The sequence below is a fragment of the Castanea sativa genome, chromosome 4 (assembly GCF_040712315.1).
Source record: "Castanea sativa cultivar Marrone di Chiusa Pesio chromosome 4, ASM4071231v1".
Taxonomy (NCBI): Eukaryota; Viridiplantae; Streptophyta; class Magnoliopsida; order Fagales; family Fagaceae; genus Castanea; species Castanea sativa.
The window spans coordinates 27,352,600-27,379,701 of NC_134016.1; the positions used below are offsets into that span (position 1 = coordinate 27,352,600).

At 36.5% G+C, this 27,102-nt stretch overlaps 5 protein-coding genes across 5 annotated transcripts; 3 read left to right on the forward strand and 2 right to left on the reverse strand.

The window, feature by feature from the left end:
* Positions 1-826: 826 nt before the first annotated feature.
* On the reverse strand, positions 827-4,522 carry LOC142630751 (anaphase-promoting complex subunit 8-like). Its single transcript, XM_075804792.1, has 4 exons — positions 4,326-4,522; positions 3,505-3,811; positions 1,385-2,635; positions 827-1,275 (listed from the first exon to the last, which is right to left on the reverse strand). The coding sequence occupies exons 1-4, from the start codon at positions 4,409-4,411 to the stop codon at positions 1,186-1,188; spliced, it is 1,734 nt and encodes a 577-aa protein (XP_075660907.1). The 5' UTR covers positions 4,412-4,522; the 3' UTR covers positions 827-1,185.
* Positions 4,523-5,603: 1,081 nt separating this feature from the next.
* Positions 5,604-10,008, forward strand: LOC142630254 (pentatricopeptide repeat-containing protein At1g74900, mitochondrial). Its single transcript, XM_075804233.1, has 2 exons — positions 5,604-7,874; positions 8,952-10,008. Exon 1 carries the CDS (start codon positions 5,652-5,654, stop codon positions 7,137-7,139), a length of 1,488 nt encoding a protein of 495 aa, XP_075660348.1. The 5' UTR covers positions 5,604-5,651; the 3' UTR covers positions 7,140-7,874; positions 8,952-10,008.
* A 1,253-nt stretch (positions 10,009-11,261) lies between these two features.
* Positions 11,262-24,909, forward strand: LOC142632654 (serine/threonine-protein phosphatase 7 long form homolog). The gene is made up of 7 exons (XM_075807022.1): positions 11,262-11,551; positions 22,345-22,445; positions 22,568-23,331; positions 23,447-23,534; positions 23,652-24,047; positions 24,140-24,773; positions 24,860-24,909. The coding sequence occupies exons 2-7, from the start codon at positions 22,347-22,349 to the stop codon at positions 24,907-24,909; spliced, it is 2,031 nt and encodes a 676-aa protein (XP_075663137.1). The 5' UTR covers positions 11,262-11,551; positions 22,345-22,346.
* On the reverse strand, positions 17,796-18,641 carry LOC142632653 (putative CCR4-associated factor 1 homolog 11). The gene is made up of 3 exons (XM_075807021.1): positions 18,393-18,641; positions 18,154-18,291; positions 17,796-18,047 (listed from the first exon to the last, which is right to left on the reverse strand). The coding sequence occupies exons 1-3, from the start codon at positions 18,639-18,641 to the stop codon at positions 17,796-17,798; spliced, it is 639 nt and encodes a 212-aa protein (XP_075663136.1).
* LOC142632265 (SURP and G-patch domain-containing protein 1-like protein) lies at positions 24,908-26,473 on the forward strand. The gene is made up of 4 exons (XM_075806690.1): positions 24,908-24,944; positions 25,561-25,711; positions 25,873-26,055; positions 26,241-26,473. Exons 2-4 carry the CDS (start codon positions 25,666-25,668, stop codon positions 26,429-26,431), a joined length of 420 nt encoding a protein of 139 aa, XP_075662805.1. The 5' UTR covers positions 24,908-24,944; positions 25,561-25,665; the 3' UTR covers positions 26,432-26,473.
* Positions 26,474-27,102: the final 629 nt, after the last annotated feature.

Here is a 27,102-nt window from a genome sequence, read left to right on the forward strand (position 1 = left end):
GGATGATTTGTAATTAATCTGGCTCTTCGAGTTGGGAAGCCATCGACATTATGTCATTATCCAACAGAAATGCAATTGCCTACAACTTGAGTTTAAAGGGGGCTTTAAGAACTCTGTTTTCAACAGAGTTGTGATGCAGATGGGGTATTCTTTCCAATTTTATTTCTTGAGTCTGTTTTTAGGCTGATGTTATGTAACCTAGTTGGCTCGTGTTGGATAGTGTTTTCAAAGATGTGATGATCTGCTCTATTTGTATGCAGCAGCTTTTGCCACGTGTTGTAGTCCACAAAAAGTCCACAAATTAAGTAAAAAAAGTCATTGACTAGTCCCTTCTAAAGATAACTATAATTATTTTGAGTATCAAGTATCTTACAAGTGCATGAAATTCCTCTCACGGTTCTCTGCATGAGAAATGCCTACCATAGCTAGTCCCCATGTCATCTCTCTCACTTGCACCTTGCAGATGGTAGCGAACACGTGCCTCAAGAATCATAAGGAAAAGGAATACTGCACAAACAGCACACCTGAAGAACAGAGCTTCTTTGGACACCATTATAGCTATCATAAAGTGGTCCAGCCTGTTCTCACAATTACTGTCCAGATAGGCTCAAGACAATTTCAAACCCTATGCAACTGAATGTATACAAAATTTATCATCATTTGGATCCCGACTTCCAAAGCAACATCTTAACCACTAAATCTACCTACCCACCTAAAGTTATGAGACTCAAAGTTATGAGATTAAGAAATTCATTATAATTTATAGCTGCAAAACGTCTCATGAAATGGAGAACACAAAACAAGAACAGCATACTTACTTATCTGACATTAATAAACGATCACAACAGATTAAACTTCAGAAAAATTACATTGGGCTTCTAGTCAACAATCAAGTTCTAGTGTACAGCAACTCCAAATAAGGAAGAAATATACTTTCCAAACTTCAAACTTGTTTCCTATATACCGGCAGAGCACCACATTCAGACTGAAACATTCCATTGGGGCAGCATCTATCCCACTGAAAATAATTAATTAGATTACAATTGAAAATACATCAATTTGTTCAGCAGCATTCAAGATATGTTTGCATTCTGATCTCATCCCAAGCTTTTTATCAGTCATCAATTTCCATAAGCCAGAAACTGGGAGTAGAGGCATATGTACATCTATTTGGAAACAAAAAATTCAGGGAGAGAAGTGCTCAACATTCATTGAAGAGAAACCAGATTGTGTTGTTCTCATTCCTCGAAGTAAACTCTTTGCTGTTTCCTTCTCCTGCAATTATGGACAAAAAGTGAAATATCAGTGATTCCAAAAAATTAGTGATATGGGGTTTTATGTAAAACATCGACAGAAGGGGGGAAACAAAATACTAAGAACTCACTGGGCCAGTAAAATCCAGAAGACGGGTACAATACACCTCTGCCTCCTCAAATCTCTTCTGGGTTTTATAGTACGTAGCAAGATAAAGCAAAGCTTCTACCATATTTGGTCCTTCCCTTTCTTCAGCTTCCATCCTCTCCAAATCCTTCTTGTAGTAAAATGCTGCCTCTTCAGGACGCCCGAGTTCATATTGCAACTTTGCTAGTTGGTGCAGGGCAATTGCTTCCCTGTCATTACAATTTGCTGCCCTTCTGTAACACTTAATTGCCTCCTCAAGTATGCGAAGTTGATCAGTTTCATAACAATGAGCCATTGAGATCCACAACCGAGAATCATTTGGCTGCAAGAATACGGATTTTCGGAAGTAATGTAGGGCATAGAATGGCATGCCCATCATCTCATAAGCTTGTCCTAGTCCATACCATGCTCGATAATCACACGGATTTATATCTATAGCCTGTCGATAGGCGTCCACAGCAGCTGGAGTATTTTTCATCTCAATATACTCATGACCCATAAGTGTCCAAGCAGACAGATAATTTTTGTTCAATTTGAGTGCCCTCCTAAAATACATAACTGACTTCTCATGCTGCCCCTTTAAACTATAGTAATTGCCAATAATGCAACAAGATTCAGGCCTGTATTTATCAGTCATAAATACCCTATGGGCAAGGTAACTCAGGGCAGAAGAACACTCATTTGCATAGAGCACATTGGAATACATATCCATGTCTTCGACTCGGTAAGGATCATTTCTTAGAAGTTCTTCAAATATTGTTTCAACTTGTTGAAATTCCCTCAAACTGTACTGGGCTTTTGCAATTTGAGCCTGGATGTAATTACTATAACCAAAAGTTCCCTGTAGATATTCATATTTTGCTAAAGATTCGCTGTGCATCCTAATTTCTTGGTAAGCGCTGGCAAGAAAGAAGTCCTTCATCCAATGGTTGTTGAGATCGAGGCTGTTCAAGGTGTCAATTGTAGTGCACAAAGACTGCAGCTCTGACCATGCATTCCAGTTCCAAGGGTAGCTATTCAAAGACTCAACAAGAACTGTACGAGCAACATTCTCGCTGCCTTTCTCTTTGAGAACAAGACCATACAAGTACAATCCAAATGGACCAATCGAGCCATTCTTGCGTAGTGTTGATAACTCGCGCTCCAACGAGACCAGTTCGCGGTTCACAGAATCACTCTTACCTAAGGGTCCCTCAAGTTCTATCACCTCTTCTTCTTTCCGCTTTTCCCCAGCCTCAATGAAACAATGAGAATAAGAGTATTTATACATATAAAACTTCTGAGAAAAAACAAAGATCTAATAGACCATATATCCTTGAAAATCAACAGGTATCATGCCATTTGCTAGAGTTACTTCTAGTTATTTTTACTATTTTATATTAACATGCTAACATAGAACAATAAATAGAAGTAGCTCTAACGCCATTCATAACAGATCAACAATTTATTGTAGGAAAATAACGAACTGTACAACCCCTTACTATCTCACAAATACCATGAGATTCTTTAAATTTCATACAATTTGGGTGGGCATGAGAAATTATGCATAAGCTAGTGATCAAATTTTATGCATAAGCATTTTCAGTCTTTGTTGCAGCCATTGCAAAACCGTAGGCAGTTAGCCCAAAATTCAAACCTGAAAAAGGGATAACATACCTAAATCAAACATTGAAGCAAGTCTCATGTCTGGCCACCATTTCTCATCTAAACAAAACCCCATTATACCATGCTTCTTTTTGGTTCTGGGTATTAAGTCCAATAATTGCATAGTTGATACTTTTTGTAGCACCAACCACTAACCTTGTGTATTAATGACTCAACTCCATTGACGACAACTTTACATGCTGCCACCCAAATAAAAAGGGAAGATTTAGAAAAGGCTTCAAAATAAGAATTCTAAAGACTATCATCCTGAACCAACTAGTGTTTTCCCTAAATCCTACCAAATTGAATCTCTTATCCATTTATTTCCTACAATCAATAAAGAACTCAATGAGGAAAAAAAGTCTCATTCCAAATGCATCAAAACCCACCATCATATAATATCCAATCTAAAACAGAACGAACAATATAAGTTATACAGTAGAGGAGAAAGCAACAAACCAGATAAAGAGCATAACAACGCAAGAACACAGATTTCTTCCCAGTTTGGTCCCGTAGCACATGAGCAGCCCTCCTGTACTCTCGGCAGTCAAAGTAAGACTTAGCCAGAAGGTAAAAGTCACCATCCACAGCATCATCCTCCTCCATCACAGGAGTGGACACGTACGACACACCAGCAATGGGTGTTGAAGTGATCTCATTCATGCGGAATCTCCTGCGAATGCTTGAGCTTCCCCACTGGAATCTGGTGTTTGAAGGCGTGAAGTTTGCCGGGTCTTGCTCGATACCCGTCAACTGTTCTGCTGCCCTGCATTACCATAGACCCAACAAATCAAAATAAAATTAAACAAATATTTGATGATTAAAACAAGGAAAAAAAAAACAAATGGGGTAGCAAAATAGCAATATATTTTCACTTTCCCATTTTCTGAAAATTAAAAAGCAGGACTATAATTTTGAAAAAAAAAACAAGGTTTTTACTTTTTTACATCAATTTTGACAAGGAAAAAGAAAAATATGCACTTGGGTTAGTTAAATTAGAGATTCTGGATAGGGTTTTACATTATGACTATTCGTTTTCCTATTGATCAAGTTGCTTAGTTACCAAATGGAGCATAAAGACAGTAACTATAACACTAATTAGATACACAAACACCAGAATTCAAACAAAAGAACATTAATCCATATGAAAAAACAAGCATATGAAGTAAGTGCTTTCAGAACAGAAGCAGCAAAAGCACTTTTCAAAAAAATAATAAGTCCATAGATGGAGAGAGAAATTGCGGTTTAGGGTTTTAGGGTTTGGAGTTAGAAATGATTACCATTTGGAAGCAGTGTAAAGGCAACGATCACTGAGCTGACGAATCGCAATGCGGAGCTCACTTCTACAACTCTCTTTTGAATTCATATCTCTCTCTCTCTCTCTCTCTCTCTCTGCAAAGCTTAATTGCTTGTGGTTTTGTTCATTCAAAAACCAAACCACAAAAATAAAAACCTTTCATCTAACGTGCGCCGTTTTCCGCGCCCAGGTTTTTGAAAGTATATGGTAGCCGAGGGCCTGACCTGTTTTGTGGGTCTTTCACGCTCTACTCTTTAGTCTTTAGTGGTGGGCTGGGCCGAGTAGAGTTATAAATGATCCAAGTTAATTATGAAAAAACTTAAATCCAAGTTTAAGTTTTTTTTTTTTTTTTTTTTTGAGAAAGTTTAAGTTTTTGTTCACTTGTTTAACAAAAAAATTAAGGTTTAATCTCAACATTATAATGTATTTGTGAATGCGCAGCTCGATTTAATTATATATAATATTATATTTTTGGTAAATTCCAACTAACTATCTTGAGGTTTGGGGGCTAATACCAAATATATCCAAGACAATTGAAAAATAACCAAATGGGTCCTTAAACACAAATGGCTTCTTCCTAAAACATATTTATACTTTTTTATTTCCTAGACTACTTGTTCATGTTTATTTAAGTTTAAAGTCCAATTTTATGCTTGCTATTAAAACGAGTCAACCTCAACATTATAATGCATTTGTGAACAAATCAACAAACGTGAGGCTGATTCAATTATATATAATGTTATATTTATATATACATACATGTTTAAAATTATATTTATATAGACTTTTGATTGAATTATATAAATTTGAAAACAGGTTTGTAAGATATTAAATTGTTATGAATTTGCAGATTATTCATTTGTTTATGAACAGGTACAAAACTTTATCAGGGTTTGAACATATAATGAAAAAAATGAATTAAATGTTTTACTTTTAGCATACAATAAATGAATTAAGTAAATTGTGAACAACCCCAAGTTTGTTTGAAAGAAAACGAACAAAGTTTGAACATATGAGACAAAGATTGGCTCCAACGCACGTAAGCATTGGACCCATTGAAAAATTGACTTAACAAATATTTTATATGTGTCAACATCTCAACGAGTCTAGTGCACAAAACCTAAGCCAGTTCACGAACATGATTTCATAATAAGTTATACCTAAGCTTTTAATACTTCGAGTATGAGTCTGCTCGGCCTACTATAGCCATATATAACGAGAGTGATAAAGGCCCAAAACTAGTTGGAGCCCAACTAGACAATAACGGTAATGAAAAACTTGTAGTAGGTTGAAAGACTGAAAGTCGAAAATGTTCACTCAGCTTCAAAGAGCTCCTTCTCCACTATCCCATCTCAAAACCCACCCTCCAAAACCTCTATATTTACTTCCACGCCACTCTCTCACCACCACACCACCGCCGCCACAAGACGCCGCGACATTAGCTAAACTCATCCTCAGCTCCGACCCAAAAACCCTAACCCAAACCCTCCAAGACCCTCAAATCCAATGGACCCAAGACCTAGTCAACAAAACCCTGAAGCTCCTCTGGAACCACGGACCCAAAGCCCTCCACTTCTTCAAAACTCTAGACCACCACCACCACGCCAATTTCACTCACTCCGCCGCCTCATTCGACCACGCCATCGACATCGCCGCCCGTATGCGCGACTACAAGGCGGTGTGGGGCCTCGTGGCCCGAATGCGCTCTCGCCGCCTTGGCCCAAGCCCGAAAACCTTCGCCATTATCGCCGAAAGGTTCGCCGCCGCAGGTAAGCCCGATAGAGCCTTCAAACTCTTCATGTCAATGCACGAACACGGTTGTTTTCAGGACTTGAATTCGTTCAACACTATTCTTGACATTTTGTGCAAATCGAAACGCGTTGAAATGGCTCATAACTTGTTTAAGATGTTAAAGGGTAGGTTTAAGGCTGATTGTGTTAGCTATAATATAATTGCAAATGGGTTTTGTTTGATTAAGCGGACGCCTAAGGCGTTGGAGGTGTTGAAGGAAATGGTTGAGAAGGGATTGAATCCCAGCTTAACGACGTATAATATAATGCTTAAAGGGTATTTTAGAGCTAGTCAGATTAAGGAAGCTTGGGAATTCTTTTTGCAAATGAAGAAAAGGAAATGTGGGATTGATGTTGTTACTTATACTACCTTGGTTCATGGGTTTGGTTGTGCTGGCGAGATTAAGAGAGCTAGAAAGGTTTTTGATGAGATGATTAAGGAAGGGGTGCTTCCTTCGGTTGTGACGTATAATGCTTTGATTCAGGTTTTGTGTAAGAAGGATAGTGTGGAAAATGCGGTTTTGGTTTTTGAAGAGATGGTGGGGAAGGGGTATGTGCCTAATTCGACGACTTATAATGTGTTGGTTAGAGGACTGTGTCACGCGGGTGAAATGGATAGGGCATTGGAGTTTATGGGAAGAATGAAAGACGATGAGTGTGAGCCGAATGTTCAGACGTATAACATTGTGATTCGTTATTTTTGTGATGCTGGAGAGATAGAAAAGGGTTTGGAGGTGTTTGAAAAGATGGGTAGTGGGGTTTGCTTGCCCAATTTGGATACGTATAATGTTTTGATAAGTGCGATGTTTGTGAGGAAGAAATCGGATGATTTGTTGGTGGCTGGGAAGTTGTTGATTGAGACGGTTGAGAGAGGATTTTTGCCTCGAAAGTTCACTCTCAATCGGGTTTTGAATGGGCTTTTGCTAACTGGTAATCAAGGTTTTGCAAAAGAGATTTTGAGATTGCAGAGTAGATGTGGCCGTCTTCCACGTCAGTTCAAGCTGTGAAGCCTAGTGGCATTTAAATTGGCTGATGAATAGTGACATTGTACTCACATCCTCTTGTCAAATATTGAAAATATTTCCTAATGTGAAGGGCTCCTATTTTTGTAGAAGCTGACTCATGATTGACAGTGTGGCTTTATAGGATGCACATCTCATTTGCTCTTCAAAGGAAACTGAAATTGCATTATGAATTTCAGTCATCACCTAAAATTGAGACATGCAGTGCCTGCTTGTGCAAGCAATCCACAAGAAAAATTTATGTTATTGAGGCTGTGGCTCTGGAGGGTTATAAATGGGAACAAACTACTTGAGCGTCTGAAATCCCTTTTTCAGCCTTTTAGTGGAAACAAAGTACAATTGTATGTGGCAACAATTGAGACTGGGCAACAGGTGATGATGGCCATTGATTTCATTAGTTTGATAGTTGATTTGCTTCATCCTTCATAGTTCCTTCTGCTATCTCATGTTTTGGAATTGGCATCTGGGGACATGTTTAAACTCCAAGAAACCTAGAACCCTTCCACAGGTGATGACTGTTCTTGCTGTTCAGTGGGCAAAATGTTGCATAAACATCCCTAATCCCTATTCTCTTCTATGTTGCCTTCACCTCTCTGCTCTCAACCTTCCAGCACTCCACCCCACCTGACTCAGTCAGGACTTCACATCTGATCTCGCCGTCAAGCACTGCACTCATCGATGATGATGAAGACCTTGACCCCCTTGCAACGATGTGAACAGGTTCTCAACTCTCTCTCTCTGTCTCTCTGTTTTAGGCTTTTAGCTTTCAAATTTCTCTCTCCAAGGGTTTCATTTATGTATCATCCTATGTGTTAATTCAAATTTTAGTTTTACTTTTTGAATCTTTGGAAAATTCTGATGGTGAAATGTATTGGAATATTTGAATAGTATATATATTGGCGTGGAACTGTTTATTCAAGTACTTGTAATATTTTGGGATTGAGTTTTTTGAGATAAGTTTTGAGCAAAAAGGTAAGATTGAAATTGTGTTTGTAATTTTGAGGCACTGTTTATGTCATTAGACATTGTTATGAAATTACATTTTGTACTTTTTTTTTTGGGGGGGATATTTGGGTTTGATAAGAATTTATTGGGAAAAGAAAGCTGGGACTGATTAGAGGGTTTAATATTAGTGATATCAAAGTTCATTTGGATTCAGGAATTTTGGGATCTTTTTAGGACTTTGCATTGTTTCAGTCTTTTTCTTTATTTGATTTTTTTTTCTTTGAGTTGTTATGAGGTTGATTCTTATTGTTTGATTATTAAGAATTCTGCCCTATTAATTAGATTTTTATTGTTATATATTTTTTTAAAGATTTAGTAAATCCTTCCAATGTTGACTCTTTACACTTGATACACAAATGCAAAGCTTTGCAATTCAACTGTTTGATAAAATGCTTAAAAGAAACATCAGCTAGCCCATCAAGCCTTTGCGTTACCCTAATTTTTTTTTTTTTTTTTTTAATCGAGGCTCTGACTTTGACATTTAAGAAAAAGGTAATCAAGTTATATGTGTCTGTTATTGCAACCATTTTGACATTAGAACTCTAATACAATCAGATCCCTATACACAAGCATATCAATTTTACAATTTAAAAAAATAATAATTAGAATCCAATAATACTCCTTGCCTTTCTTTTTAAAGTTTAACTATTTCTGTTGTATGGCATGAAATGTAACTGTCATGTTCTTTGACACTTTAATCCTCTGCTTGGTAGCCTCTTTCTGACTTTAGGCCTGCTTCTTTCTTGGTCTTTTCTTACTTCTCTTGTATGTGATAAAATGTAACTGTCACAGGATAAGATGAGCGATTGTTTCTTAGGTTCTATGTGCTGGTAAGGATCTAGCAACAGAACAAACTGCAAGCCAAATGATTAATCTGATAAGGTAGCTTCAGTTTGTGTATAATGATGTTCAATATATATATCCTAAGTAGAGTTTAGATTTTTATCACTGAGACAGTCAGCAGTAGTTTGCTTCTGCATTTAAGTGTTTCTTTAGTGTTCATTATTCTAAGTATTTATCCCAAGCATTTTTCATTGCTTTTGATTAAAATCTGAAGTGTTTTGTCAATCTTTTAACCAACTAAAGATGTTTGAAAATGACTTATTGCTGGATTAGGAAAATTCTGTCATGGGTCACATGATGTTATGAAAGTTAGGGTGTGTAAGCGGTAGTAAAATTGAGATTTGCTGGGACTTAACCAGTGCTAAATGTGGTTATGGGCCAGAGTCCATGGAGGGATTTTATTTAGCTGTTGTGTTCAATCAAGAAATAGTTTTACTTGCTTTTGTATGCTTGGAAGAAATGAATAGAAATGTATTTCATTTTTGAGTGTGAGTAAATACTTGTAGTTGTGTTTTGATTTTTTTTTTTTTTTTTGGAAAAAGTGAATTACGGCTCTTGCTTGCTTTTAATGGAAGTTTCATAATATGAAGGTGTAAATACACTTTTAGTCCCTATATTTTAACGTTTTTTCATTTTAGTCCTTACATTTTATTTTTACCATTTTTAGTCCTTAAACTAATTTACACGTGTTATTTTCGTCATTTCTGTCAGTCAACCGACGGAAATTGCTGAGGTGACAGCTAGAGACATTAAAATATTATTAAAAATGTCACGTTAGCATCTATTTAAAAAAAAAAAATTGTCATTTTTAACTATAAAAAAAAAAAGTAAAAATTAAAAACAATAAAATCAAATGCCTATGAACACAATAACACAAACCCAGAAAATCAAAGAATACAAACCCAGAAAATCAAACCCAAAAACCATCATAGCCGTTACAACCCACCATCCCAACCGCCACAACCAAACCCAACTTGATCTCAACCCTAGCCATCTCGACTCAAGCCACCCCAGCAGGTCTCAACCCACCTACCCTAGCCTGACATAAACCCAATCCAACCTCTACCCACCCCAGCCGGCTCATAATCCACCCACCTCAACTCAACCTCAAACCCAGCCACCTCGAGCTCAACCCCAGCCACCCCAGTCGATCTCAACTCATCCACCCCAGACCTGTTAGGATGTGTGACCTTAAATCTTATTGTATAACGCTATGTATTTTATTAAGTATAACAGTATATTTGACTTAATGTTGTGTTTAATAAAATTGTTTTATTATTATCTAAAAATAATGTAACATGAATATTGAGGCATTATCATATAGTCCATGAGATGTATTGTATATGATTTATGTGATTTAGTCATAGAAGATGTAAATCACAAGTTCCTTGTAAACTTAAAATGTAGTTCGTAGTTAATGATGAAAATTGAACATTTCATCTGCGAAGACTATAACATATCAGCTACGATGATTTATCTTGATCATGGAAATGAAGATTTCTAGTTGGTATGTTGATTTGTTTTAAGAGTTAAAACATATTGAACTAAACCGTGTGGGATTTATTATTCTTCAAACTACTGTCATATGGATAATAAACTCACAACTTATATTTGCATAAACTCTTAATTTTGAGAGAATAATAGACTTGGTTATGAGGTATAGGTTGCTTTGATATATCAAGAGTAAGATTTAGAGTAACAGTCAAAATCTCAGTATGTTGGACAACCATATTTAATATTGATGGAACATATATTCTCAAGATGGAATTTATAGTCTTTTAACGGAGATAGAAAATATTCCCTGAAGATACAAAATATTCTCTTGAGATAAGTTTAATAGGACTGTTATTCAGAGAGTTAGGTCTAACCAATTTAATAAGGAGTTACTAAAGTGTGTGTGTGTGTGTATATATATATATATATATATATATATATATATATATATATATATATATATATTTATAGAATTGGATTTCATAAATATATATAATGAATAACTTTAAATGATTAAATCGGGTACTCAAGGAATTAAGATATAGTAATCTACAAAGTGACAGTCTTCTTTCATGATTTTGTATTATTACGAATATTTTATGAAGGAGTTGCATGTACAATAAAGTCTTGGGATATAATTTATAGATAAGGCTTAGAGTGCAACTATATTTATATAATGGTATTAAATATAGTTAATGGTAACTTTGGACTTGTCAAGTTGACAGAAAAGCCCAAGGCCCATTGGAGTTAGTGTATTATTGGTCCCTTTTGGTCTCACTCCAAGCCACATTTAAGCCCAATTGGAAAGGCCCAAAAGGCCAACCCAATTAGATAATCAGTTAGACACAAAAAGAGAAACATATAGAATTTTCTGTAGAGATTTTTGTATGAACACAATTTGTGAAGTAGTGTAAGAAGTGTTAGACACTCTTCGACCTTCTTCCTTTGGAACTGATTGAGAGACCACACATCTTGGGCGTTAGTGGAATTGGAGTGAAGATTGAAAGTTTTCCCAAGCGATTTTGATCTTCGATTTTGAAATTCACTGCTCCAAGGTACTCTCTCTTGTTCTCAAATTCTGAAACTTATATAGTACATGCTAACTTTTATGAATGAAGTAGATTCGTTTATTTTTCCGCTGCGCACTTGCAAATTCCCTTCAATTGGTATCAGAGCGGTCTTCATTTTGTATCTATTTAACATGTTTAGAGTTTTGGAATTATTGGCAATAGTTTCATGTTGTTAGAAAATAGTTCTCTACATGGTCATTGAAATTAATGATTGATAAAAACTGATTTTGATGTTATGATGTTGTTTAATTTTTAGTTTAAATTTGTTAAACTGAACTTTAAAGCTATAGCATCAATGTAATTCAGTTTTGATATCAATTTATGTTCATCATGATCGTATGTTGGTTGTTTTGTACATGAAAACGTAGAAAAACTGTCTGAGAAAAATTCTAGAAAATTTGAAATTCGCAACGCTTGATCGATCGAGGATCTGTCGAGAATCAATCAAGCTTCGTAGAACTTATTCTCGATCGATCAAAAATCTATCGAGGATCGATCGAGAACTGTGAATTCAGAATTTTTCTAAGTGTTTTTACATAAATAAAGAGCAAGGCAATGTGTAATTAGTTTATGCATGTTTTAAATTTAAAAACCTTTATCTTAAAACATCTAGTGGGAGAGAGATACAAAAGTTGGATCTTACGACCTCCATTGACGGTTTATAGTAGTGTGATTAAGCACCTCGCCTTAGCGTATATGCCTTGCTCCCTTCGGAGGGTGTTTAATTCATGGTACTACAGGTTAAACTTCTTAATGATGAATAATATGTGTTTTTACATTAAAAACGACTACGCTACCGTGGAGTTACTTAATGACTCACATAGAATTCAATCAATAGTGTACACTAGACTAAATTTAATATTAATCTCCTTTCGGAGCTATGTCATTATTACTTAGAGGCTAAAGGAAAAACGACATATTATTAGTGTTTGATAAGAGTTATCATGATATCACTAATAATAAGAATAGTTCTCAATCAATCATAGTGTTTATATTTTACTTGCTTCTAAGGAATTATAGACATGGATTGGGTTGTCGTTGCATATATTATTTTATAGTTTTATTAAGGTTTCATATTATATGTTTATATGCTAAATTGATAATGTCCAGTTTACTTATTATATTCATATTTATTATTTTCAAATTTGAACATGACATCATTTAGCCTACTTGTTTCTATTCTTAATCAAAACAAACTGACTAGATTCAACTATATTGACTGGAAAAGAAATTTGGACATTGTTTAACTGCTGAAGAGCACAAGTATGTGTTTACTCAACCATGTTCTAACTTTCCTTCATTAGATGCTCCTTCTGAGGAAAAACAACGATATGATCGTTGGCAGAAATCTAATGAAATGGCTAAGTGTTATATCATGTCATCTATCTCAAATGTTCTATAGCATCAAATGTAGGATGTAGAACTAGCTTCAGACATTATGCATAGTCTAAATGAGATGTTTGGTGAGTAAGGTCGTTCAACAAGACAAGAAACCATGAGGCAAATTTATAATACCAAAATGACTGAAGGTAGTTCAGTGAGAAAACATTGTCTTACAATGTTCTCTAATCTGAATACTTTAAAGGTTTTAGGTGCCGACATTGATGGAGAATCTCAAGTGGATGTGATACTCTAGTCACTACCGTAATCATTCAAGGAATTCAGACTCAATTACAATATGAACAAAAAGATTTCTTCTTTGTCTGAATTAATGAATGAGTTAGTGGCGGCGGAAGGCATCCTTGGTACTTCTAGTGTAGAAGCCAATGTGGATGAAACTTCTACTTCTCAACCCAAGTCGAAAGGCAAGGGTAAGAAGAAGAATAAGAACTTCACTAAGTAAGAGGGTAAATAAATTGCCTTAGGAGTTACCGATAAAGGAAAGAAGCTCAAAGGAAAGTGTTTCCATTGTGGTGAGAAAGGACATTGGAAGAGAAATTGTCCAAAGTTTAAGGCTGCCAAGAACAAGGCTATGAAAACTTCCTTTCTTCTTGAAATATGTTTGGTACAGAATCCCATGGATTCCTGGTGTGTGGATTCAAGTTGTACTAATCATACCTACAATTCTTTGTAGGGGTTTCAGGAGACCAAAAAGCTGAGTAAAGGGGAATTGTTTCTTACTTTGGCTGATAGGAGTAGAATTCTGGTTGAAGCTGTTGGTGTTGTTAATTTTTGTTTTGAGTCTAGGGTTTTAATATTGCAAGACTGTCTGTTTGTACCTAATATTCGTAAGAATTTGATTTCTGCAACTTATTTGGGTAAACATGGGTATTGTATTATCCTAAAAGACAATATTGTAATAAAAAAAAGATAAAATGTTTATCTGTTTTGGCAATATTGTGTATGGTCTTTATATTTTAACTCCTGATAAGCATGAATTACATAATTTTGAGTTAGATGATAACTCTCATGTAAAATCATTAAAGAGAAAGTTTTCTTCTACTAGTGATGCATATCTTTCGCACTTGCGTTTGGGTCATATTAATTCAAATAGGATTCAAAGACTAATCAAAGATGGACTTTTACAGCCCATGGACTTTGATGAATTTCTAGTTTGTGAATCTTGTTTGGAAGGTAAAATGACCAAAGGACCTTTTAATGCCAAAGGTAGAAGAGCCCAAGAGTTGCTTGAATTAGTTCATACAAATGTATATGGTCCTATATCAACCCAAGCAAAAGGAGGTTATGAGTATTTCATCACTTTCATAGATGATTATTCAAGATATGATTATGTGTACCTAATGAGACAGAAGTCCGAAGTCTTTGAAAAGTTCAATGAGTTTAGGGCTAAAATTGAGAATCAATTAGGCAAACGCATAAAGGCTATTCGATCTGATCGAGGTAGCGAATACCTTCTTGGAAATTTCAAGAATTACTTAATTCAAAATGAGATTGTATCCCAATTGACTGCACCTAGAACTCCTCAACAAAATGGTGTAGCGGAAGAATGAATAAGACTCTTTTGGAAATGGTTAGGTCCATGATAAGTTATTCAACTTTACCAATTTCTTTTTGAGGGTATGCCTTAGATATAGCAGTACATCTTTTGAATTTAGTTCCATCAAAATCTGTTCCCAAAACACCCATGAAATTGTGGAGTGGGTGTAAGCCTAGAATGAGGCATCTCCACATTTGGGGTAGTCCAGCACATATATTAAAGGGGAAGCCTGATAAGTTGGAACCAAAATTAGAAATATGATTGCTTGTGGGTTATCCAAAAGAAACTAGGGGTTATTTATTCTATAGTCGAAATGATAACAAAATTTTTGTTAGTACAAATGCTAGATTTTTAGAAAATGACTGTATGAATAATTTTACTACTAGAAGTAGAGTTGTATTGGCTGAAATGAATGAATCTGTAAATCAACAACCGTTGGATAAAACTAGAGATGATGTGGTTGTATTAGATACACCGCAAGATACTGCTCATGAGATGTCTAGTACACAGGAGGCTCGTCGTAGTGGGAGAATTGTTCGGCCTCTTGTGAGATTTATTGGTTTGGGAGAAATGTATGAAACTATCTTTGAAAAGGTTGAATCGGATCCTTACACTTACAATGAAGCAATGAATGATATAAATGCACATCATTGGGTCCAAGCTATGAAATCTGAATTGGATTTTATGTATTCCAATCATGTGTGGGATCTTGTAAAGGCGCCTAACGGTATTAAATTTGTTAGTTACAAATGGGTTTACAAGAAGAAAAGAGGGATAGATGGAAATGTTGAAACTTTTAAAGCAAAACTAGTGGCGAAAGGGTATACACAAAAAGAAGGCATTGACTATGATGAAACTTTTTTGCCAGTAGCCATGCTTAAATCTATCAAAATTCTCTTATCCATTGCTACTCATTATGATTATGAGATTTGGCAAATGGATGTCAAGACTGCATTTCTAAATAGCAATCTTGAAGAAGAAATCTACATGTTGCAACCGGGAGGTTTCATAGCAAAGAACTAAGAGTATATGGTATGCAAGTTGAAAAGGTCCATTTATGGACTTAAGCAAGCATCCAGGTCATGGAACATCAAATTTGATCAAGCAATCAAATCATTTGATTTTGAACAAAATCTTGATGAACCATGTGTGTATAAAAGACATCAAGATAAAGTAGTAATATTCCTAGTGTTTTATATAGATGACATTCTACTCATTAGAAATGATATAGGGGTAATGTCATTGATTAAAGTTTGGTTGTCAAGCCAATTTGATATGAAGGACTTAGACAAAGCTAACTATATTCTAGGGATCAAGCTTTGGCGAGATCGAAAGAATAAGATGTTGAGCTTGTCACAAGCTGGATATATAGATAAAGTTCTAGAACGGTTTAGTATGCTAAACTCTAAGAAATGATTACTTCCTTTTAGACATAGAGTTCCTCTATCTGATGATCAAAGGCCTAAAACTCAAGAGGAAGAAAACATGATGAGACAAGTTCCTCTATCCTTTTTTGTGGTTGTTGTAACCAAGTTTACACGTGGCCTATGCCTTAGGTTTTGGCTTGAGAGGACGATCAGGATGCTTGACAACCAATGTTAATGAGCTCATTAATTCCAAAGACAATGAAGGAATAAGTGAGGATGAAGTTGTTGCAATAGCTTTTTGTTGGGAGGAAGTTGTTTGTTGGTTCACAGCTTTAATCTGCATTTTTGAATTGGAATTCCTCCTTCAATTCTTATTGTTCTCTAATGCAATGGTACTTTCCAGTGTATTGTAGCTAAGTAGTCCTATTGTGTAATTTGCCTCAATTGTTGCGGTCTCAGCAATTTATCACCTTTAATTCTATTGAGTTGTGTCTGCAACTTGCTCTATTTGTGATAATTTGCAAATAAGCTTGTTGATTTGTAAATGTGTGTATCAATTGTTGAAATTTGTTAATTTGTTTAAACAATTTATTTATTTTTTATTATTAAAAAATATGCTTTTTATGTTGACATTAATGAATGGAATATCTACTCTTTTTAATTAATATTGACCAAAAAGTCAATTGTTTGTTTGATTTTTTTAAGGAGAAAAATAAATATAAAAAGAGTGAAAAAAAATGTTGGCTTTGAAAATTTTTCATTTTTTTATAAATAATTTTATAATTTTTTTCATAATAATTTTATTTAAAAAACCTATTACTAATTCTCATATAAAAACACCACCATCATTACATTATTATCTATTAATAATAACATTTATAATCTTGCCAATTTGTGTACACGAGCTATTCTCATTATTAAGCCTAATGGTCCATTTGAATTGAGAGGGAAAGAGGAGAAGTAAAGTAGAGTAGAGTATATTTGACCTAATATTAGTCAATTTTTAGTCAACTCTACTCTATTTTTAGTCAATTTTGACCTAAAAATGTTGGCTTTGAAAATTTTTCATTTTTTTATAAATAATTTTATAATTTTTTTCATAATAATTTTATTTAAAAAACCTATTACTAATTCTCATATAAAAACACCACCATCATTACATTATTATCTATTAATAATAACATTTATAATCTTGCCAATTTGTGTACACGAGCTATTCTCATTATTAAGCCTAATGGTCCATTTGAATTGAGGGGGAAAGAGGAGAAGTAAAGTAGAGTAGAGTAGAGTATATTTGACCTAATATTAGTCAATTTTTAGTCAAATCTACTCTATTCTCCTCTCCTGTTGGTATGGAAGATCAGACAGTGGGGAGATTGTTTATTTATGCATGAGCACTTTGCAACCATAATCCCACTTTTGGAGAAAAAGAATATATAATATATCCCATCAAAAAGAACAAAGCTAACAAAACACTCTCTATCTTTAGTCTCCATCACATATGTCACGTCTCATAATTTAAAAATCAAGAACTTAATAAGTAAGAACCATTTAAAAATCAAGAACTTAATAAGTAAGAACCAGCAAAATATCCTTTCAAAAAAAAAAAAAAAGATCCAGCAAAAATATAATATATATATATATTTATATTAAACAATTAGAAACTAAAGAGATTGAACATTGTATTGAAATTATAATTTTATAAACCAAAAGCAGGGAAAAAAAATCTTTTTTATTTTTATTTTTACTGAATGAAATATCAATTACATAATGCATATGATTGTCTACACTTTACACATATTCAGATTTAATCCATGACTAACGGATTAATCATCTTCAAGCCAGCACTATACACATATTCACATTTAACCCATGACTAAATGGATCAATCATCTTCAAGCCAGCATTATTCAATTGATGATTATTATTCAACTCCAAGCCGTGAAGAACACACTGCATCTCTATCACCAATCACCATTGTTCTTTTCTTTGAAGTTACGTCCAAGAACTTCCTGAAAGTTTGTAGAGTCAACAAGGTATCCGAACCAGCCTGGTGACTCTTCCCAGCCACGCGTTCCACTCCCAACCTGTTAGCCACCGTCTCTAAACCCCCATAAAGGCCATCACAAAACTTCATCATATGCTTCAGATCGAAAAGCCTTTTCCCAGATAAGCACTGCACCAAGTTCATAAACCCCATCGGCCATCAGATCATACGGCAGTGGTTGTCGGATCAAGATTTTCATCAAGTGAGCGATGTCATATGCACCATGAAAGGTAACCCAAGCGAAAGCAGTGTGATTTCCCAACAACCCAGATTTCAACATCAACGCTGCAAAGTCAGCAGAGTCAATACCCTCCTTCAAGTTCTTGTCGAAATTGATTCCCAGGCTTTTGAGTAACTCGGTTGACTCCGTGTTCTGGATGTCATTATAGACATCAAAATCTCTGAAATTATACTCCCAAGCGTATTAATACTGGTACCGAAATTGGGCAATGATCCTTTGTCGTCACAGAGTGCCAAACCCAACTGAACAATTTTGGTAGCATTGACATTATCTTTGATAATATTGTAGTTCAAGAAGGAAGGTAGATTTCCAAGCTCTCGCTTGTCTATGTTCATTGGGCTGAAAACAACACCTGGGAATTCAGTGTCGAAAGCCACCATTCTGTGAGTCATACCTGCAATTCTGATGAGATCAAACTCCTTTAAAAGATTGTGTTTCCACACCTGTCTTACCACAATCAGAAGAAGAGAGACACCATCCATATTGTATTTTGTTATCAAAGTTTCTCAGGACTCAGAGCAAGAAAGAACTGAAATTCAGCAAACAATTTATTTGCGCTTATTTATAAGCACAATTGAAGAATGGCGGTGTTGTGAAGCACTTGTTTTACGAATAGGAATAGGAGTATTTGAATAAGGCGGTGGTTCAAATTTGGGCTGTGACCGTTGGGCTGGTGTTTGGCTTTGCTAGAGATAATTTCTATTCCCAAATGTGGCCAAATCGGCCCAATACCACCATTTCTAAAAAAATTTAGGCAGAAAACACTGTTTCGAAACTAATTGGGGATGTACCACTTTTTCCAGTACTCGAGTTTGGTGAACTCGAGTACTGGATTTTACACCTCCACCGTGGCATGCCAGCGTGGAATATCTATTTTAAAAAAATTCACCAAGTACTCGAGTTCTTCAAACTCGAGTACTGGCAAATCTGGTACCCGAGTTTTTCAAACGCGAGTACTAATTTGGATTTCCATCCCTTCTTGCCGGACAATCCAGACTGGTACAAAATTGCATATCCAGATTGGTACTCGAGTTTTAAGAACTCGGGTACTTTTCATGGTACTCGAGTCTGTGAGGCTCGAGTATAAATCTGGATTGCAATTTTGTGTATATGCCCATTATACTCGAGTTTCATGGGCTCGGGTATTATTTAAAGTACTCGATTATATCATACTCGAGTATGGCGAACTAAAACCAGTCATCTCTCATCTCTCATTTCTCACTCAGTTGCACACTCTCACTCTCCAAACCGAAAACCCATTTCATCGCCGGTGAAACTCGGACTCCCAAACCCGTTTCATCACCGGCGCCGCCGTAGAAACCCCAAACCCCTTTCATCGCCGGCAACGTCGGACTCCCAAACCTGTTTCTTTGCCGGCGCCGGCGTTCAACCCCAAACCCATTTCATCACCGGCGACCTCGCAAGATATCCACCCATTTTATCGCCGGCGACGTCGCACTCAAAGGTTAGCAATGTTTGGGGTTTTTTTTTGTTCTTTCCATGAGTTTTTAACTAATTGTGGTAATTTTTGTCTTGTAACTGTGACTGAGTTTCTTTGCTTCTTTACTGGTACATAGTTTGATTGGGATAACACCTAGAACATGTTAAAAGTGAGTTAGATACTTAGAGATGAATAAAATTTTGCACCTCTCTTCTTTGTTTGTTTACATACTGTCTATATAAAGGGACCAAGCCAATGAGTACATTTGAGTAGCGAAACCTCACTTTGAGATCTTTTTTAGAAATCTCCTATCACCATGGCATGTCAAATCATCATTCTAGAAACTAGAAAACAGTTCATAATGATGTGCTTCTGTGTGCCAACGCACCTCCAGATGTGCTTCCTAGGCAGAAAACCTTGAAGATTGTAGGCATTTATTGTCGATTTTGATTCATTTGTTCAAGTTTTAATGTATAGCATTCAACAACAAAAAATGCCCTGGTTTGTGCCTGAAATTTATACCAAGTCTTAGAAGCATCATGTCCCAGGTCTAAGGCTATGAAAGGCAGCAAGCCAATGAGGGCACCTGATACAACGAGTCTGATGACCAGAGTATCCAAAAGATCTCGGCCTTGGCACATGTTCTATTATAGTGTGTCTATGTCCCACATGGAATAAGTGAGAGAAGAGCGAAGCACTTTAAATATCGTTTTCTAGAAAGTCGGCCTATTAGTTCTTTTCTTTGAAGGAACTGTTGTGTTGCATTTGGGCTTTATTTTTGGTACGGTTATCATGCTGGTCATAAAACAAATCTTAATCTGGCAAGAAAATAAGCATAGTTTTTTTTTTTTTTTTTGGGGTTATGATGTGAAGAGAGAGGACACAATGATGGCAAAGGACTAGAAGGTTTTAGGATGAAGTCAATTGTGGTTATTTTGAATAGTTCCTAATGATGAAATACCCACCTTTATTTTAATCTGTAATTGTGTAGGGTTTATCTCTATCAGAGTTATGAGTGCAAATAACTTAAATAAATTTTTAAACCCGTTAATTTTAAAAGCCATGTTTTTCTTGTTCCTATTCCTATATTTAATAAGAGATGAGTTTTGTGAAATTAAATATGCTTATAATCTATTTTCTGTCCTTTATTTTATTTGAAAATAGTTTGCACAGCGATTTTAATATATGTTTACTGTGTATTCTAAAAATAGGTACACAATGCCAATTTAAAATAACATTTAACCCTTTTTGTGATGATAACTAGCTCATTAGCCCTACCAAATTGATAACACTGTCTTAATGGCACTAGATGTAGTCACAACAACAACAGGGCTATGGATCCTCAACAAATTAGTTAGGGTCAGCCACGCGTTCTTTTCCTCCATTTTATTCTATTTGGAATCATATATCTGTTATTTCTTTAATTGATAAGTCCTTTTTTATTACTTCAACTAATTTTATTTGGGTCTTTCTCTACCTTAATTTGCTCCCTGAACTTGGGTCATGTCATTGTTTCTTACCGGTGCACTAATCGCTCTCCTTTGAAAATGACCAAACCATCTCAAGTGACTCTCTCTTATCTTTTCACAAATAGGGGTTACCCCTACCCATATCTTTGAGCGGATTTCCTTAGATGTAGTTAAAATCTTGAGGAAATATCTTGGAATAATACTAAAGTTGAATCTAAATGGAGTTTAGTTGAATTTTGACTAGATTACCAGTTTTTATCCTCCATAACCAGTGTCAATTCTTCAATTTTCACCAACTAATATGCTTCCATTAGTGTTTGATTAAGTTATTTGCTGGTTGCTTCTTTTACTTTATGCTTCCAGTTTTTTCATGGCTTAAATAACTCAAAATGATGTAGAATCTTTATTGGGCTACGGTTTATCCTAGTGAGTGTAGGTGGTTGAACTTGATTCAACCATTATCTACTTTTGTTGGTTATCAATGTTGACTGAATCCATTAAGTTGTGGTTTGTGAAAATCCACCATCTTATACATTTAGAGTGTGAGGTGTACATTTCATGTGTTAGGCCTTAGAATCTAGCTTAAACATTTCTACCTGTGGAACATAAACTTAAAAGTTGAAATGTCTCATCTTTCTTTTTCTTTTGCTTTCTTAATAAAAGCATGATCTTTTTATGTATATCTAATTGTACAAGTTCTTATAATTATTCCAAAACATATTTAGTTTGTGATTTGGTAGTTGTGGAAATATTCCCTATAGAATTATATTAGTTTGTGATTGTGCTATGTTGAATCTTGGATATTGTGAATTTAAAAAACATGAATTGAAAGAACTCACTTATTAGAAAGAACTTATTAGTTTTAAAAATAGAAAGAACACATGAATTGAAAGGCTTAGATTAGAGCCCTTTAAAGAAAATCAATCAAGTGCTTAGGAGAGTTTTTGAGGGAAAAAAAAAAGGGAACTTCCCCTTTTAAAGTTCTATAGTTTTTTGTTTTTTTTTTTTTTCGGGGTGGTCAAAAAATCTCTCCATGGTCGTCGATGTTTGAGTTTAAGGATTTCTAACATTGTTTGTACTGACTTTAGCAATTTGGTTCAATAAAATTACACTTGAGCCACCCTCAACAATAGCATTTCCCCTCTTAAAGGCCACAAAAAAATTATTGATATAGGAACAAGTAAACAAATTAGTGAGATGCTATCATTTTGATTTAGCTTATGGGTATTTGATGAATATGCTAATGGGCCATTAATCACCTTTAATTTATGTCAGGTATGGACCCACATCGAGCAGGACCCTCTATAGGGACTGTCTTGACGAGGCAACCTATGCATCGTTCAAGTTTGCTTTGGGATGCTCCTTTGGCAGGCGAGGTATGCACTTATGTCATTGTAATCAATATATGTAGTAGAAAGATTTTGGGCATTATGTTTGAAGTGTAATTATTACGTGGTTAGTGAATGTTATTATTAATACTAAGCTGCTTTGTTTGCAGGAAGTGCCAGGTGTTTTGACTTGTCGTCACCGAGATAAAGGTCTGTTTGATGGTGGGTTAGATCCACAGATTGCCACTTACATCACAGATGCGGGGTTAGATGGGCTACTTCAAGTCCCACATATGGACCTTGACCATGCACTGATCACGGCCTTAGTGGAGAGATGGCGGCCAGAGACGCACTCATTCCACTTGCCACACGGTGAGATGACCATCACGCTACAAGACATAGAGGTCATCCTGGGGGTACCTGTACATGGCTTGCCGGTGGTAGGATTTACCCATATGGACAACTGGCGTGACTTTTGCATAGATTTGCTAGGCTTCCTTCCACCGGATAGACCAGTTGGTACAAAAAAGAACACTGCAGTGTTGGAAGGGCCGAGGATAAAAGCCAAATGGTTGGAGGAGCAGTTTCGCAACCCTCTTCCTGCTGACGCCACTGAGGTGCGTGTGCAACAGTATGCTCGGTATTACATACTCCAAATGTTGGGTAGTATACTGTTTATGGACAAATCTGGCGAACGACTCTCAATCATGTATCTACAATTTTTCAATCCAATCAGCAATGGAAAGAATTATAGTTGGGGTAGTGCAACACTAAGTTGGCTATATAGACACCTCTGTAAGGCATCAGAGAAGACAGCCAAGCAAATTGGTGGTGCACTGCTATTAGTGCAGTTGTGGGCGTGGGCGAGGTTTCCACAAATATGTCCTGTGATGAGGCATCCACACCGTGTGCACCGCCCCTGTGTCCACTTGCTGTCAGGTATGTAGGATCTTCAACTTAGTTATCGTTTTATATTTCCGCATTAATTTCTTTCGCATGGGAATTATGTAAGTAATTAATATGAAGGTTATGTCTGTGTTGTTTGATAGATGGAAAGGGGCTAAGATAACAACTGACCATTCAATGCATGTCCTATGCGCCTATCGTGTGTCGCTTGCTTCGCTCCGACCAAATCAGGTATCGTACCTTACAAGTGGGAACCAACCACTTTATGGTTGTTTGTATGGTTGTTTGTAAGATATCGTTACACATATATTGTTAATATGGTTGTTTGCATTTGTTGGATCATTGTAGATTGTCTGGGAGCCATATAGAGATTATTTGGGTTCCCTGCCCACATATTGTACGGCAGGCCAACACATATGGAGGTCCATCGTGCCGCTCATACATTTTTGGGTGATTGAAGACCATCACCCCGAACGTGTTCTTCGACAGTTTGGGATGAAGCAAGGCGTACCGGACAATGTCGATACTTCAATTGAACTTCACAAGATAACGCTCCAAGGCAAGCAGGAAAAAAATTGGGTTCAAGAACATGCCACTCATATTGCTAGATGGGCTGCGCATGCCACAATTGCTAAAGCACCGCCCTTTCATGGGGTAATGAGCTACAATGACGAGTATATGGTGTGGTATCGTTCCATCACTGTTCGGCATATTACAAAAGAGACCTCATACTGGGACACTTTGGTAAGTTTACAAAGATTGTTCTATTATAAATGTACCTTGCTTTGCATAGTTTAGTTCCAAATCCTAACACTACTCTTGTATACTTGTGACAGGTTGAATCACAGTTGAGGATTATGGCGAAGTTCGAACCAGGGTTTGAGATCTACACGGACTGTATGAATGCCTTGAAATCTGTTGAAGAAATCAGTCGATTGACCTTGGACGATGTACGCACTGTGGGCAACGCAAGTGAACCGGTTGTAAGGCGTGGTCAGCAAGCAGGTGGACGTCGAGGGCATGGAGGCCATCAATCTAGTCAGTGCCATGCATCTAGTCGGCATCCCACAACTGCGAGCCGTCACACATCGGGTGGCCGTCACACACCCGTGCATGACCACACGATGGAGGAGGCAAGTCAGACATCAGATGAGATGATGCAGGACACTCGTTATGACATGGGCTCCATGGCACATGATGATGCGGGTCCATCCCATACGTTTGCCCAGACATGTCGGTCCCCATCCATGGTTCGCGATGATACCTACCCACCCACATCCTCTCCCCCACCGACTACCGGCACTATCCCCGGAGATGTATGTGGTAGAGATGAGATGAGATTCATGCCCACCCCTGGTGCCATCCAGACAGAGATACCCACCCCCCCACCTGAGGCTTCACACAGTGAGGATCGGCCGCGAAGGCCGCAACGGACACAGACACATCCTCCTAACTGTGGGACTGGACATGGTACTCTCCCCTCTTATACTGATTACATATGCATCTCTTTATGGTTAAATGATTTGAATATGAGTATTTGTTTGTGTTCTTTTCAGGCAAGGTGAGACTAGTTAAGGAACCAGTGAGGAGAAGAAAACGGGAATGATTTTCGATGGTCAATTGCATTGGTGGAACCAAAGGGTGAGCCACGTCCCCTCCACTCTCCTATCCACTCCTCTTCTCCTCAAGTCCCTCTATCCAAGCATAGGGTTATTGTTTTCTTAAAGGATGTCCTTTGTTTATTCTCTCTTGCACATACCCTATGACTGGATTTTGAAAGACTTCCCACAGTTCCCATTGAAAATGAAGTGACTTGCTCCATTACTTCTTGGAAAAGCCTAAGATATGTTTTCTGTTTCAGAAGAAGTATTCAATGGTGATTCACAAAAATGAAAAAAGGACTAATAGAACCAGATTATTTTATGAAATATTGGAGGATAATCCCTAGTTTTGTTTTTGATACACTGGTAAGAACTTTGTTATAATTGATGAGGAGCATTTTTTTTTTGTGTTCCGTTGAGAGTGAAGATTTTATCTGAGTGTTTTGGAATGTTTTAGAATGCTTAACTTAAATTTTTAAACAGGATATCATGTGTGTTGGCAGTATCTTACAGATTTATACTTGGTATCTTGCTTGTTTATTATCATGTTATGTTGGGACGCCTCCCAAATTATGAAGTATAAGTGCTTTTGATTGATTGGTATTGAATACTTGTTTGATACACGTGTTTATGATTGCATGCTTTTTTGTTTGTAGGTGAAGCTAGTGCACCAACAGGTGCAGATCCCATAGCAATGATGGAGTTTTACATGAAGAAGGCTGCACAGGAAGAGAAATTTAAACAACCTAAACAATCAAAAGATGAGATGCCACCACCAGCTGCTGCCCCCAGGTCCCGATTTGCTCAGTAAGAGCAAATTTTCTTTGGTTTCCTTGAAGGCGTTTTTATTTGAGCCTTCATTGACCAACTATTTTTATCTGCAACTTTGGCCTTCCCCTGTGTGTGTGTTTTTTTGATTTTGTGCTCACCATGAACATATTTGTCCTCTTTCCAATTCTTGGTCACAGCGGCTTCTTCTAAAAAAGGGCATCACATGGGTGATTACATCCCACAAGAAGAGCTTGAGAAATTCTTGGCTGCTTGTAATGATGCAGCTGCACAGAAGGCTGCCAAAGAGGCTGTAGAAAGAGCAAAAATTCAGGCTGATAATGTGGGGCATAGACTTTTGTCTAAAATGGGTTGGAAAGAGGGTGCCTCTCTCTCTCTCTATCACACACACACACACACACACAAACATGTAAATGCGTGCAGACACATTTTCACATAGAGACAAATAAACACATACATGTCTTAAAATCTGATTCACAATCCAAATAATTCTTTCAAGATGCTGTGTATTTGGTGAGAAACTTACTTGCCTTTATGTGAATTGCAGGTGAAGGTCTGGGGAGCTCCAAAAGTGGTATTGCAGATCCAATCATGGCAGGCAATGTTAAGATAGACAACTTGGGGGTGGGTGCTCACAATCCTGGGGATGTGACTCCTGAGGATGATATATATGAGCAGTACAAGAAGCGGATGATGCTTGGTTATCGTTACAGGCCTAACCCTCTGGTATTACCTTGAATATTTTTTAATGCTAGCGTTGAATGTGTTTATTAAATAGATCTCCTATGGTTATATTTATGAATGAGTTATGTGAACTTTGCTTAGAGTCTTATAATGTTTTATGTGCAGCTGGAGTCACAATGAGTGTTAATTTTGTGTCTTTTTTTTTTTTTTCCTTGGGAATAAATGCTTCACATGTACTGGAATCTGCAAAATTTTGCTTGAACAAAGAAGTTTTCTTGTTGTATGTGATGATGAGTAACATTAGGACTTCCAAAGTCCTTGACATTCATTTCATTGTAAGGATGTCTACAAAGATGTTTGCATGAATGGATGATAAGAAAGATGCCACTAAATGCAAATATGTCATGTCATATAAAATCAATATCTTACCTCTGCTAATTTGAGTTTGTTAGTTTGATGTGAACTTGTGTACATTTTCCCTTAATTGCTTTGTTCTTTCATGTTTTGGTTCATCTCATGGTTTGTTTTTCGTTTTTTCCCCATTGCAGGACTTTGTTGCTTACCACAATCCCTATCTTGATAGTATCTCTTGTCATCCTAGTCCTTGGAAGTCTTGTGGATATGGGCAGTGTTGTGAACGCATCAATCTCAACCCTTAGTGTTATTCTCTACTTCTGCTTCTTTGTCATGGGGTTTGGGCCAATCCCCAACATTCTCTGTGCAGA